This window comes from Dermacentor andersoni, chromosome 7 (assembly GCF_023375885.2).
Source record: "Dermacentor andersoni chromosome 7, qqDerAnde1_hic_scaffold, whole genome shotgun sequence".
NCBI lineage: Eukaryota > Metazoa > Arthropoda > Arachnida > Ixodida > Ixodidae > Dermacentor > Dermacentor andersoni.
Window position 1 is genome coordinate 143,678,262 of NC_092820.1, and position 14,899 is coordinate 143,693,160.

The following is a 14,899-nucleotide window of genomic DNA, read 5'->3' on the forward strand; positions in this document are numbered from 1 at the left end:
TGTTAAAAAACAGACCGGACACATCAGGGGACTTGGCCCTGAGCGACATGAAAGTGTGTGATCAACCAGCTAATGGTCGACCAAAGGTGCCTCTGAAGCCAACGTTTCCACTAGTGGACTCGTGAAACGTTGGCCTCGAGAGACGTCTCGAGTGCTGTTCCGAAAATGGTCAAATTCCGCCATATTGTCAGCTCTGATTGGCCACGGAGCGCTGATGCAGGCTCTCTGATTGGCTCGAAACGCCGCCATTGCATAATTCGACAAAAGATGGCGAAATTTGACGAAACTATAGGCCCGCTTGTCGAAACTCTGGCTCCGCAGACTTGTCCCTTGTTCGACCACTGCAGATCGTTTCAAGTGCCCATCTTCCCGTTGAGTCTCGTCTTATTTGGATACCAAGGAGAGTATACAGTGACCACACACAGACGCAGATTGACTTTCTTATAAATTTGCTTTTATTTGTAACTGAGCGAGAGAGAGCGAAGATGGAATGGAAGGTGTGAAGGATTGTGGGTGGTGGTGGCGACAGTGGCAGGCTTTGCTATACACAGCACACGCACACGCAAAAACAGTCCGAGCGTCAAAAGATCTCGCGTGTGCCGCTCGCGCGAGAGGCATAGAGCTTGGAAAGATCGGCCTCGCCGATTTTCAAGGACACGTCGTTTGCTCGGGACAAACAAACAACACAGTGGCAAGAAGGAACAGAGACAAGCACAGAGATTCCTCTTACATTCTTCAATAAATACACGAAGTCCAACAGCGGGGAATTAAAAAAAAACAAGAAAATCTCGTCCGCACACACTTTTTTTTTGTTTTCACAGCATCGACGCGCGACAATTGTCTAACATGACAGCTGATCTTGAGAACACCCATTTTAGTTCACAGAATCGTGACAGTGCACCGAGTTGTCCTTGCAGCGCGTTTCACAAAGTAGGAGACAGATTTTAATCTGGCGAGGCTAGGTAGTCGTGTCTCGTTTGTCAGATGCTTCCGTTTGTCGTTGTCCTGAAGGCAAAGTCTGTTGATAGCAACAGCTAATAAAAGCTCAAGAGAATTTCTGCAACGGCTACAAATCTGGCTGTAGGCAAAGAGCCCCTTTATAAATACAATCCTAATCATCAGTATGGTTAGAACGACTCTGCCTGCGAAACTTCTCCGACGATGGCTTGAAGAGAATCAAGGTCAGCGGTAACTATCACAGCACGTTACAACTTGTTTGTTTGCTTATCTGACAGTGCAAAGTGCTGCCTCCTGAAAAGGAGCCAACTGAAATTAATACTAGAAAAGACCTACAGCGTTCACCTTGAGCCACTGTATTAGCATTTCCAATGGATTAGGCAATTCGACTGCACACGTGACACTATAGTGTCTCCATACATAGAAAAAGTTTCGCTTAAGCAGGCGATTCGTTATTTCGACACAAGGCGACCAGAAACGGAACTCTCTGTGTACACACGAGACACGACAGCGATTCGAACAAACCGGCCTGGGTTCGCTAATCTCTCTAGAGAGACCAGCGCAGGGGCATCGCGTAGCCTCGCCATCTCCGGCGACACACAGTATGGACAACCACTTGCTTGCGGAAGGAGTACCAGATTTCAATAAAAATTCAACAGCAATTCAACACAATCGAATTCACCAGCTATTGAAATCTGGCGCGCCTTTCGTCAGGCAATGCGTACAGCGGGCGCTTTCGCCAGAACGCAGGTACAGCACCTCGCAAGCCCGGTTAGACCGACGCTTTTGGGTGCGTCACGAAAGGCAAAAAGAGCGACAGAACGAGTTCCGGGAACATCACGTGTAGAAAAGAGTTCACCTGCGTCGAGCGACAAATGTAAGGTGATATGCCCATGTATGTATATTATAGTTTGTGTGAATATATTACCATGATATGCCTTCTTCCTCGAACATTTCAACCGCGGTAGATAAAGAAACGAAACAAGAAAGTGGACCCTGCTGTCGATAAATCTATACATGTGACGATGTGAGACGTGCAGGGTGACAAAACAAGCATAAGACAGAGGAAAATCAGAGAAAGCAATCACCTATGTAAATATTTATACTTATGTATATTATATATATATTTATGTATATTTATAGATATGTATTTACGTGTATATATACTTTGTACACGCGATAACACTTTTTTTTTACCGTCACCATTTTGTTTCATCTCTCGCGTCATAACATGACAAACAAGCACTCCACGCAGAGACTCACTCACACACGCGCGCACACTCAGTTTGAAAGTTAAAACTGGAAAACAGGTCTGTGTCATCATAAGGAATGAAGTAGAAGAATCACTTTATCACTCCGTCGGGCGCTGCGATTTCACCGCATCGGCATTCATCGCGCACTGCACGCAAACAGTGCATTCATAAAGCATCGTCCCCAACGGGGGCAAACACGCACACACTCAAATAAAACGGTGCAGAGGAAGGTCACGCGCAACAACCACAAAACGCTTTGCTTTCTTTTTTACAGGAGCGCTTGATTTCAACGATCGCAAGCGGGCACGTAAAAGGGTGCCAGGAATGTATACACTTCGAGACGACGCAGCTGGCGGAAGATTCTCAAGCATGACTCGTTGGGGGCTTAATCTCACGCGCACGCCCCCTACACAAAATAAAACCTTTGTTCTGTTCATATTGACTCGTTGAATACCAGGCACATACACAATCAACACAATCGACTTCAAAAAAAAAGAAGAAAACAATTGCGTAAATGTGGGAATGGAATTCATGCGAAAGCACTGCACGATTATTCAGTATCCCTCGCAAAGAAAACGAAATGTTAGGTTTCTGTTGACAAGATTTATGGCGGTCTATTGGCTTTCAACAGACTCATGTTCAGGCGACTCGCAAGACTTTCAGTATCATGATGCGCCTCTCAAGAGCGTGTGCTAATATATCACCCTCTTTAACTTGATGAGTTCAAGCCCGAAAAAGAAAGCTTCCGCTAAGTTTCTGTTGACTTTTCAGCAGAAGACTGACGAAAGTTTGTAAACGTCCAACAAAGGTTTCTGCAGACGTGAGAACATTGCTCGCTGGGCAAGCAACGTGCTATCCTGATTAGGTGGGAAACGATCTCGCGAGATGAGATTTCCTGCACACATGTAAATGACAAGGTAAACAAATTCACACCGGGTAAAGCTAGCAAACAAATTCAAAGAACCGCTTCCTCAAATGTTGACACTCATACACGAGGGTGTGCCGGTAACGCTTTCTCGTAAGTGGCAAAGTATTAGACAAAAAAGAAGGCAAGAAATTTCAGGCAGGACAACTCTTGGCGCCAGAAACATCGTACCAACATATACGTCAACGCAACTATTCTCAGAAACAGCGCCTCAAGAAACATAGAGTAGCTCAAACGGATAATTGTTCAAATAGACATGTATATAGAACGGAAGCTAAGGAAAGTAATTTACACTTCATTGTCAGTCATAAATGATGTAGGCTTTCTTATGAGATGCAACTGAGTGTCACGAATCGATACTTTCTTTTGGAACGAGGGAGAAACGAGACAGCGACATGACGGTTACTTGGGCGGAGTGGAGGACAGACGTTGAAGTAGATGATGTGGGGTCTCCAACTAGTTATACAAGAGCTTCATTCATTTTGCGCTACAGTCCGAAATGGGGGAAGTGTGCGATAGAAGACGGTGTCGGGGCGTTTGCACAGCTTTCGGCATTCGCGCGGCAAGCATCGAGGATCGTCTACGCAGGGAGCGTCAACAATATGCGGAAGAGCACAATAACGTCGGCAAATTATTCTCCTGAGGAATAATCACATCTAACGGAGCCAAGCCTTTCAGCTCGGTTACTCAGTAAGCACGAAAGGCAGGCTTTTCCTTTCCTCAGCAGCCGTCGAAAGAGCTGTCGCAAATGGTAGCACCAACCTTGCATTGTGTTGGCGAACGGCCGCAACTCGGACGCACGTAATCGAAGTGCGTGCGTCTCACCTGGAACAAACGAACGCGAAATGTGCGCCCCCTACATGGCCAATCCTGATACGCCACATCTTCGATGCTTGTCATCCGAAATCTCCAGCTCACGCGGCGCGCGCGCCGTACATCTCGGAGGCCACGTTTAGAGGCGCGTGTCTTGTCAGACACCGCGGGCGAAACTGCGGTATACGCATCCCCAGACAACACTGCAGCCAGCGATCTGAATATGTCTGACAATCCGAAGCGCCTGAAAGAGGTCAGGGGTAGAGTCGGCTGGAATGGGGTCAGCATTGAAAGAGGCAACGTGCTACGGATATGCGAATACGGGAAGGGTGAAATACAGCCGTAACCTCGAGGAAGATACATTGACATCACACACACTGGAGGGATAGGTCGCCGAGTCAGAGAGCTTGAAAAAGGCGCGCAAGGAAAGGCACTTGAAAGAAATTTAGGCTCCCTTCATCGGAACAACAAGAGGGAGACAGCATACTAGCAGTGTTTAGCCTTCTTTCCGCATTTTCTTTAAAGGGACACCAATGCGGAATGTTAAGTATACCGGTATTAGTAAATTACACTTCTGCGATAGCAAAATAGCAAACGGTAGGCGGGTGGCAACGCCGCCGCGAAGTTGCCGTACTACCCGTGACGTAATGAATTTTGAAAGCGGCCCACTCGGCTTTAGCTATTTGTTTATCGGTAAACAATGACTACGCTGTATTAACAAACCAACCACTCAACCAAGCAAGTGGGAGAAAACATTTCGGTACATGTGACGTCATACTGCAGCCCGGGCAGTGGGGATTAGGCAACAAACTTCAAATAAAGGAAGGGAGCAGGGCCTTCGTTTTCTTCAGTAAGAATCAACTTATTTTGTTCCCAATCAAATGAATTACTATAGAACTTTCGAATAACACCTTTTAAGTATTAACTTCTCTATCGCATCCCTTTTAGTATCCCTCTAAATACTGCCAATCAAACGCCCCTTAACAGTAGCTGATAACAGCAGCCAGAACATACTCTCATACTATAAGGAAATATGCCTCCTGTCTGCACTCCAAAACATTGGGAGTACTGGCAACGTCTTCTGTGTCGCCCCAAATTAATACGTCGCCCCAAATTTGACGCCCTTTTCGAGAGTTTTTGTACTGCCCTATTGCATATGTTCCTTCTCCCGATGGAGTACGTTTCACTCCGCTTGTGCGTCAGTAGAGAGAAAGTACACTTCGTTGGGGGTGTACGGGGAACTCGTAAATGGAGTTAATTATGGGAGAAACTGGCTCCAGCACTAGGGAATTTTCGGCGCTACTTTCCTTTCGCAAGGGTGTTGTTATTCGAACACGCCCGACGAACGCGTCTGCGGTCAGCTTTGCGTGTGCTTTAGCGTTCCAGGTTCGGTGAATACTTTTCGACACACCGCAGATAGCTCCAAATGAGTGGAATGGTGAGGACATTTTCGAGAATGCATCAAACGGGCATGCAAAAAAGAAAGAACAAAGTCAAAGAAAAAGGGCGGGTTTATTAGACATTGTAGCAGAGCGTAATGTGGAACGCACGCATCCAGGGTTCACAAGGAAGCTACGCCTGTTTTCGTTTGATTCTTTGGCTCGAGTGATACGTGAATCGAAGCGCGCGGCGGTATCTTTGAGGGTGCCTTTATAAGGATGTCGTGGCAAGTTACAGACGCGTTTGGGGCCAGCGCATGTCTGCATTGTATAGTATTCAAGAGAGACGTTACAATTAGAGGATAGCCCACGTGACCGGTACGAGTGACTGTTACGCTGAACATAGAAACGAGGAAAGGAACAAAACGATCAAGTGAGAGCTCTATAAGAATAAAAGGAGCACGCATGACGTTTTGTTTAAGTCTCCAAGGGGACCTTGTTGCAACTTACCAGAATTTATAGCAATGTTTAACCTTTAGAGAAGTGAAAGATGAAATTCAATACCTTTTGTAAAGAAAGTTTGTCTAACACTATAAATCCAACAGGAAACATATAGTATGTAAAAATAATTTTGTAAAGGAAACTTACACGTAGAAGGCAGAGAAGGTTGATATGTAATATTTGAGGCAAAAGGCGCCGCTGTTTATGTGCCGCAAGTGAATCGTAAGACAAGAAAGGAATTAAGTGCAAAGCTTGTTCTCCCGCGTTTGTTGCAACGATGGGTCCCGTTTCAATCTTTGACTTTGGAACCCTCGTCTGTATATTATCTCTAACCCATTCACTGTAGTTTAAGAAACAATAAACTGAAGCTCAAACATAAATTAAGGTATCTGCCGCAATAAACAGAAGCGAAAAAGCTCCTCGTTGTATTTTTTGTCCGATGAAAACAGAAAAGCACATAGCATCGATGAGACGATCGACCAAAGAGTCGACACTAGGAAGAATAATGTTAGCCGTGCCATTAAAAAAAGAAAAGGAAAGGGGGGAGATTGAGAAAGCACAAAAAAATAAGCTGCTTGGCCCAGCCGCAGTGAAGTGCACTGCTAATTCCGATGCACTCGTAATAAGCACGAGCTTGAGGCTGTGTTGAGCGCGAGTCAGAAACGTGGCTCCGTGCTACTCCGTACTACCTGACTCCGTACTACCGTGCAAGGAATAAAACAAGACAAAACAGAACAAGTACTTTTCAATTTGAAACACAAATAGGAAGGGAGTGCTCGTTAGCGAACGTATTAGCATGGTTAGTGTACTTTCTAAGCTTAGTATGCCATTCTTTGTAGGGGGAAAAAGAACTCTGCTCCTTATATGGAATCCACCAGCGCAATTCCTGCATGGTGCGTTTGTGTATCTTCGAGCTTGAAGTGCCCTGTTCGAGTTTTACTTGTTCGATGTCGTCGCAATATCATTCAACAGAAGCAGAAGCAGGCAGGCAGGAAGTGTGCATTTCGTTATGCAACTTAGAGGCAATCGCGAGCGGGTATGCATTGGGACTCATGTGAATCGGGGGCGAGCAATTTCAACGAGAGACGTCTTTGGTTTCCGGATGGGATGCGTATTTTCTGTTAAAGTAGCGGTGACCGAAGAGAGCGAGACAGAGAGAGAGTGAAAGACCAGGTTAAAAAGAGAAAATGGCTTGTCCAGTGGTGGGTCATTAAGAAGTCGGTGATAGTTCGCGTTTGGGTTACCAGGGCACGGGAGGATTAGTGGCGGATAGCGGGTCAGATTTTTTTTCTTTCATTTCCTCTCTCGTTTATGAATAGTGTTAGGTGGCACTGTATAACTATAGCCTTTCTTTTTTCGGCGCACTGCACGGAGTACATGACAGATGGGGAGTTGCACTGTACAGAGCGTTCCTGTGTACACGGCACGTTAGCAGTGCGGCCGCCTTCATTCGTTCTTGCTGCGTTTTCCGGAGCCGGCGACCGGGTGTGACAACGGAAGACACAACAAGGGCGGGCGTGCGACAATTCGAGATGACGCGCCGCGTGTTTTGTCTTGGACGCCGTCTGTCGTCCGCGCGACGTTACCCGAACAGGGCCCGCGCTACAAAGGTTTCGCCGCCGTGGCGTTGCAACACTGCAGCAACACACGCATACTGGCGTCCTCCCCCGCTGACGAGTCAAAATGAACGGAGGGATGAACGAGAAGAGCAAAAAAAGAAGCTCGACAAGCGAAGGCAGCGTGCCAATAGATCTCCAATTGCCGGTGTCGCTGCAGCCACGTCCTGTTCATTGTTTTCTTTAAAAAAGAAAGAAAGAATGACGTCACGGGGCGTTTGCTCCCTGTTTAACTGTAGTACTTATAATATAGCTTCCTACAAATATTACTAGAGGGAACTCTGGCACTGGGATCGTTCCGATAACACCGGAATGACGGTTAGCACGTGAATTAGCCTATATCTTCGAGCTTGCATGTGGCTTCGGACGACGTTCTTGAGATGTCATTCCGTTACGCTTTCTCCTTCTAAGTTTCGAGAGCACTCGTATTATAATTTTCAGTACACAGCAGGGCGGCTAGTCTCCGCCGACGAGCGTGACCGTTGCGAATTGTCGCGTTTGTAGGTCAACGTCTCGTTAGAAGTGATCAATTTGCAAAGACGCAAAGCCGTTCGAAGCCACGTATCGTTCGGCCATCAATCTCATGCTGGCCGAACCGCCGTGCTCGAGGATTTCGTAGACACTGGCATCAGTGTTTCCACTAGTAACTTTTTTTTGGAGGAAGCTCTACATGATTTATAGCTCGCTGCCAATTCGTCTTGTTTCCACTTCCGATACCGTTTTAGGACCGCGAATGTGCTATAGGTATAACCGCACTGGTTTTGAGGAAACCCGGTATTTTCTGTAGTAACACAAGCTGGTCGTTTTCGGGCTGTGCACGAAAAGAAAGTTTGCCGGTCTTCTTTTCCTTCTTTTGTCCTTGCGAACAGTGTTATATCTGCGATGTTTACAGAGTTGGCGTCATATCTCGTGCCTTCCTCTAAATGACTAGTCGCAAGACCGCACGCAACAACTCTATGCGAGCACTATGCAGTATCGCTGGGAAGGTCTCACTGGGGCATTACGCCTCCTCCCGTAAACGAAAGAAAATAAAAATATAGTAACACAAAAGAGTTAGCTTTCGAAATTAAGCTATAGCGATACGATTCGGTGACTTCAAATATATGAATGAGGAGGTATGGTGCGTGTATAATATATGTCAAAGATTCATGCCCTAAGTAAGCACGCTTTCTCAAGATTTCTGGGACGTGCTCACCATATTTATCGATATGCAATTCTTGCGTTCGTTTTTTCAGTCCCTTCCGCTGCGGCTATCAAAGACGTGCTTTCAAATTATGTAGGTCGGCAAGACGTGTACGGCTAACTCATCACGAATGGAGCCTCCTTCCGGTAATAAACGATCAAGACAACGTAAGACAGAATTCAGCGCTGCAATCGAGGGTAGGATTCGCTATATGCGGTATGCACTGACGCCATCGAGGCCGCCGCATTCTTATAGACAGCGCGGTGAAAATTTGCCCTTTATCTAGATCCGCCCAACACCAGCAACACAGTAGAAGCTGCAATTGCAACAAAATGGCGTGTGTGACGGCACGCGAATTCCTCCAGCTTCTCTTTCCACATGCACACGGAGTAGGCACTGACGTCATCGCAATCGCCACCATGCTGCGCCGTTGCCGGCTCGGAGTTGATCGCCCTCACGCCGACCTCCATCCTAACTTATGCATTTCCTGTCAAGAAAGCAACTATCCACGCCAACGTCACTGTCTGCGACAGATGACTCCAAGAAGGGCAGGCTAAACGGATTAATTTGATCCACCTTTGCGCAAACGTGAACCGCATTGGGGCATTGAATTCGAACTCTGTTACGAGTGAAGCGAACCCTTTCGCAAAGTCGGCGAATTTTACAGCTCAACCAAGACGAGAAATTGGACGTCATCTAAACTTCTCTCAGTTTAGCTGCGAGCAGGACCAACAACATGGCGCCTGCACCGTCACGTGACCACTCCCTGAAGCATAGCTGGAGCTGTGGTCGCGAGCAAGCAGCGCGTACGTGTTGACAATATAGTTGTTGAGAAGTCTAAAAACCGATGTGCAGATCAGGCAAATAAAAAAGGACGACAAGAAGTAGAAGGCGCTCACAGCTGCACTATAAACATATGGGGACAGATTTGTAAAGAAAACAGTGACTCAATACGCTGACTAGCATTCATCCGGTGAAGGCGATGGGACAAACAGGAGGCCACGGACACACGAGCCAGATATCAGGCGACAAATAGCACATTTAAAAAAGAAGTCTTTGGTGTGATAGCTGTAATCTTGGTGAATCTCGCTGCGGCTCAAATTCAAGTAACACTAAGTGAACCCCTTTAGTGTCACTTTCAGATTTTGCGAGCTTCGCGATCACCCCAATCAGGAAATGACAATGAAAAAAAAAAAACAAAACTACGAGACAAATGCGCGAATCCCTCGGGGGAACTTACGAAACCGCGGCTGACGTATACATCGCCCGTGTATCATGATGACACAGAATTACAGAGGACGCGTCCGGAAGCAGCAAATGTAAACCTTGTCTTTTTTTTTTGCTTCGCGTGATCCGTTTTGATCCAACAGTACGTATACCTAAGGACAAACGTAATTTCCGTGTGCGATTTTGTTTCTGTTTATAACGTACGCATTAACTTAGAGCGTCGAGAACGATTTCATGCGTTCCATTTATCTGGCGACGTCAACTAACCAAATCAGCGAGGCAGATATAGGTGTCAGGAGGAGTCGCGATTCGCTGTATGCCCGATTCGAGAGATTATGAGAGCAGCAATTGGAGGCGAGGAAAAAGTAAAAGTTGACTCGACAGAGAATTACACAGCGGGTCATGCCGACGGAGGGCGCCACAAGCGCACCTTCCTTAGCGCGCCCTGCCGACTAGGACTTCACGCACTCATCCTATCCTAAAGGAAAGGGTAATAATACATCCAAAATAACAAAATAGAAGCGAAGGGGGGGAAGGGGACAACACTGTCAAGAGAAACTGCCACGCCACGGCGCCCCAGGAAACACGACAGCTAGAAGACGAATCCCAAGGCGTGTGGGCACGGCATATAACCGGGCTTGGAACAGAAAAGTGGCTCGCCACAAGAAAAAAAAGAAAAGAGCAAATTGTAGAGAAGATAGAGGACAGGCACAGTCACACGTGATCACAAACAGTCGGGCACACACAAACACACCGGCACAAACGCACCACTCGCTACAAGAAATAATAAAAAAGAAGGAACAAAACGGAGACGTTGACAGACAAAAAGCGAAAAATTCGGACACTCCTCTAAAACAGCTCTTGACGACGTCATTTGTACAGCAAAAATTAATTGCTTCTATATATATGTGTGTAGATATATATAAACGCGTTTTTGATCTCTTTGCATCGTGTAAAAAAAAATTGGAGACAAAATATAACCACCAAATGAAATCCCATCGATAAGTCTGCTGGCAGTGCTTTGACTGCCGCGTGCTGACGCGATTTGTGTTGACTTGAAAAGACAAGAGGAAGATACCACGTTTTATATGGCGGTGTGTATGCAGAACTGCGCGAAACCTTGTGCCACACCACTTCGTCGCTATCGCATCTCAACAAGCACGTCAATATTGTTAGTTTTTTTTTTTTTTTTTGCTGTTTCCGAGCGGAATTCGGCCCGAGGACGCCTTCGCGCCACAGCGTGCTCCCCTCTCCCCTCACACAAAGAGATAAGTAGTAAAGAAAAATAAAAGAGCAGCGCAGGTATGTGTGTGCGCGTGCTAGTCTTTGGTGAAGTGCATCTTTATATTATATATGTCATGCCCAGTGTGACACTGCGTACGAACATCTTACACTCTGAGGGTGAAAACGAAAAAAAAAAGGAAAAAGTCGCTTTGCGATACCTTCGCACACTCTCTATTACAGTATGATCCTATGTACAAGATTCTCGGAGTACGGTTACGACCGTCGGTCAACACTATATAGTCACAATGAGATATGCTTTGCAGATCCTACCTCTTGAAATCACCGAGAGCAAACACTCATCATTGCAGGTGCAGCAGCATCAAGCAGCACATCAGTTCCAGAACGGCGTGCTGTCTGTCCTCCGTCTGTCTGTCGTCTGCTCGAGCAATGCGACAGCAACGCGCACGGTCACCACCACCGCGCACGTGCTGTACCACGGCACGCGCACACACATACAATGTCGTCGTCCAGTTTTTAGGGCCAAAAGGGAACAGCCGGCGACTCTTTTCGGAATGCCGGTTCGACTAGGCGCGAGACAAAGATTCTTGCCGCGGAGTCATCACTCACCGAAGCAAGGCCTGCCGAATGCCGATTCATATCACCACACAGCATTTTCCGTCCAGCGCGGCCAGCTCGTGGAACGAGAGTGCGTGACGTCACTTCCGGGACGGCGATCGAAGCACTTCCCCCCCTGCAGGACAAGAGCGCCAGTGGGGTGGCGAAGCTCGTAGCTCCGGGGAAAGTTATTCTGGGTACTTCTGCAAGAATGGCCCTTCAGGTACTCCTGCAAGAATGTACTTCTGGGCACTTCTGCAAGAAGACGCGAACAGCAGCACAGCGGTCCTCACGTGATCTGCAGAAGCGCACATGTAAGGTCAGTGCATGGGGCAAGATGCTTTAGTTAAAGCTTTGTTGCTGGCCCATCGAAAGACGTCTTCTGCAGCGCGGCATCTTCACTCGGCCAGTCCAGGACTGGCTATCACCTAGTGCGAGGTGCTCCTCCACAAGCGAAGTGTCCCTGCTACAGAGGTCGCGTACAAACACCAGCGGTCATGATTGGTGCCAGGGAAGACGTCTTCTTCTAGGCAGCGTTGTGTTTGTGTGCGTGAGTACGCGTGGCTTCGGGACCCAGACATCCTTCCGGTCAGTGGGTAAACGCAGTGCTCCAGAAGACCGGCTCTGGAGCAGAGCACCTTCTTGCAAGTGGTACTGCTAAGCTCCCGGTCACAGTTCGTGTTGTGAAGAGAGAGACGTCGTCCGTTGACTGTGCATCGGAGGAGGAATTTGCTCGTGCGGTGGAGCTAGGGGGCGCTCGCGATAGTTTCTTGTGTTTCCTCGTTCGTATACGCTGCGGCCACTGGAGCGCGCGCGGAGGGAGTCCTGTCTCTGCTCGCGTTGCGTCGTGTCGTCGCCTCGCGAGGTTGTCTTCGTCGTTCCCTCCGCCGCGGCCTCGTGTTCGCGCCGCTCGTGGAAGTGAATGGCCATCCTGCAATTTGCGGCTCAGAGGCACCAGACGCGGCCCCAGGACGCTGCTGCTGTCGCCGCCGCTGCGGCTGCCGCTGCCGCCGCCGCCGTTGGGGGCAGGTGCGGCGCTGGCGGCGCGGCCAGGCGCCACCAGCAAGAGGGCGCTGCCGTCGCGGGCTGCGGCCTCATGGCAGCGGCCGCCGCCAGCAGGTCCAGGGCGGGAGGCGGGGCCCGGCGTCACTCTAGCTGCTCGAGAAAGTTGGGCGACTTGAAGTACTCGGGCACGTTGTCGTCCAGCCGGGCGATAACCTTGTAGATGGCCTTCTTCCACGACTGCTCCTGGTCCTTGCCGGCCACAATGGCGCGGAAGAACTCGCGCAGCGTCTGCTCCACCACGTACCGGAAGTTTTCGGGCACCTGCAGCACGGGGGCAACGGTGGCGGGCTCGTATAAGCACGTCGTCGAGTGCACTCGCGAAAGGAAGAGTTGAAGGGCAAGACAGAATGCGTAAGCGCGACTGAACGAGGACGTAGAAAGCAACACACGTAGACAGTGCTGAGACGGGCAAGGCTACCAACTCTATCACGGACTATTCAGATAACAGTCCTGAACTAGTCGGACGAAACAGGCTTTCTGGAGAAGCGTTAGAGCAATGCAGCTTTTACTGCTTTTACTATAGATTTTCTAGTACGTTGTGGCTGGCGCAGCATATCCTATGTTGCTCTTCGCCATTACACCCGATATAAGGAACAGTCTATGCGAGTGCGTCCGAAAGACAATGAACACATGATTTGTGTGAGGACAGGAATGGTCTGGGTAGGAGCCGCAAGCTTGATAGGAAACGACATCTGGTATACTTAGAGGTTAAGAAGGTTGAGTGTCTCGTTGTCTAATTTAGCGAAAGGAAAAAATGAAAAGATTAAATGGTAGCTCCGAAAGTTGTGTGAGCTTCGAGTGAGAAGCTAACAACAGGGAGAACGCGTACTGCAAGGAACGTAAGCAGTTGGATATCTTAAACGCGACATATGCAATTCTGCAGTAGTCCACGTGGTCTAGGAAAGCTTACACATTTGTACGATAGCACGCGGCACACCAAACATGACTTAAGCTATTTACGCTCAGCGTTGCTTAGAAGTTCTAAGGTGTTGGCGCCATTATCTGTACATTATACAGAAAGCATATTAATGATTTGCTGCTACGAAGTCTGTATAAAGTGACTTTCATCGGTAAACCTTCTGCACATGCGCGACAATTCAAGAAAGAAAAATAGACAGGTTGACTATTTTTGCTATGTAGACAGTCTGTGTATTCTCTATAAAAGAAAGGACAAATCTTCAAGAAAGCAAAACGGTCTACTATGGTATAAAGGTCTATACATTGTTTAAAAAAAAGAAAAACATACCTCGATGTGGTTGTTCCTGTTATAGTGAAGGTTGAGGACCCTGAGGAGTTCCGAGTCAGCGCTCACTTTCAACTCCTCAACGTTCTTGATGCCTTCACTCACAGACTGACGGGCGTACTTCTCCATCTGGATGTAGTAGAACTCCCTGCGCAAACAAAGAGGAAAGGGAGTATTTAGACTTGAGAAGAAGTAAGCCGACAGATCAACAACAAATGCTCGCGATGGGCTACGAGACGTCATGGAGGTAAGGGTGGTCCTCGTCTTTCATTTGATTATACGGGCTTCTTTTACGTACGCGTAAGGCCGAGTCAAACCAAGCCAAGTCGCCGCCGTCATATGACCTACTCAACTACGCGTGTTACCATTAACTATAAACTACACAGAATATAAGTTTGCCGGGCTTACTTTCAGAATGCGTGTACGCGGTCGTTGTTATTTATTTATTCTTTACATTTCGGCCACCATTGGAACGCGGCAATCGCGGCCCTGCAGAGGAGTCGAACCCACGACCGCCATCGTGCTTGGCGCCAGAACGGCGTGTCGCCTCCGAACCGCTGCCATCTCCGAGCGCAATGACAATAACAAGGCACGTCGCGGACCGAACGCGAGCGCCACACATTGTGCAAGCCGCAACGAAGAACAAGGCCGTCATACAGCGCACTAAGTAACGTCATCATCGCCGACCACGGTGGCCCTGGCGAGGATTAACGAGATTACCACCAACGAGCGGATTAATAGACGACGACGACGACGAAGACAACGGGAGAGAATTAGGGACGCGGGACTTAGCGCTGTATATAACACAAGTACCGCGGGACCCGACGTCACCGGAACGAACACTTCCTAATTGAACGCCGCATTATGTTCTCGACCGCCAAGACAGGACCTAGCCTTT

At 48.1% G+C, this 14,899-nt stretch overlaps 1 protein-coding gene across 1 annotated transcript in view; it reads right to left on the reverse strand.

The window, feature by feature from the left end:
- Positions 1-432: 432 nt before the first annotated feature.
- Positions 433-14,899, reverse strand: part of pros (homeobox protein prospero) — a 110,556-nt gene continuing 96,089 nt past the window's right edge. Inside the window, exons 4-5 of the mRNA XM_055072272.1 lie at positions 14,005-14,149; positions 433-13,019 (exon numbers count right to left, since the gene is read on the reverse strand). Of these exons, the coding sequence (XP_054928247.1) occupies positions 12,840-13,019; positions 14,005-14,149 (325 nt within the window). The 3' untranslated portion in view covers positions 433-12,839. The remainder of the gene's footprint in view (positions 13,020-14,004; positions 14,150-14,899) is intronic.